Below are 319 nucleotides of genomic sequence, written 5' to 3'. Positions count from 1 at the left end.
CCTCCAGCCTTCTGCTTGCCACTAGGCTTCTGCCTGTGAGAGCTACCGCCAAGTGCGCAGCAATTAATCTGTTTAATTAACTGGACAGGTACATCAGGATAGGAGACAAGGAAGTGGAATATCACCCGCGCTTCCGCCTGATTCTCCACACCAAATACTCCAACCCTCACTACAAGCCAGAGGTGCAGGCTCAGTGCACCCTCATCAACTTCCTGGTGACCCGGGAGGGGCTGGAGGACCAGCTCCTGGCCGCGGGGGTGGCCACGGGGCGGCCGGACCTGGAGACCCTGAAGGTACGAACCCGTCTGCTGACGAGCCC

At 59.2% G+C, this 319-nt stretch overlaps 1 protein-coding gene across 1 annotated transcript in view; it reads left to right on the top strand.

Annotated features, from left to right (window-relative positions):
- Window positions 1–319, top strand: part of LOC104489015 (dynein heavy chain 17, axonemal-like) — a gene marked incomplete at both ends in the record, with an annotated part of 30,584 nt that overhangs the window by 27,957 nt on the left and 2,308 nt on the right. Inside the window, 1 exon segment of the mRNA XM_010131128.1 lies at window positions 89–293. Within this exon segment, the coding sequence (XP_010129430.1) occupies window positions 89–293 (205 nt within the window).

This window comes from Buceros rhinoceros, unplaced genomic scaffold (genome assembly GCF_000710305.1).
Source record: "Buceros rhinoceros silvestris isolate BGI_N320 unplaced genomic scaffold, ASM71030v1 scaffold17992, whole genome shotgun sequence".
Classification (NCBI taxonomy): Eukaryota; Metazoa; Chordata; class Aves; order Bucerotiformes; family Bucerotidae; genus Buceros; species Buceros rhinoceros.
Note: the sequence above shows the minus strand (reverse complement) of the source record. Positions and strands in the feature narration are given on the sequence as shown.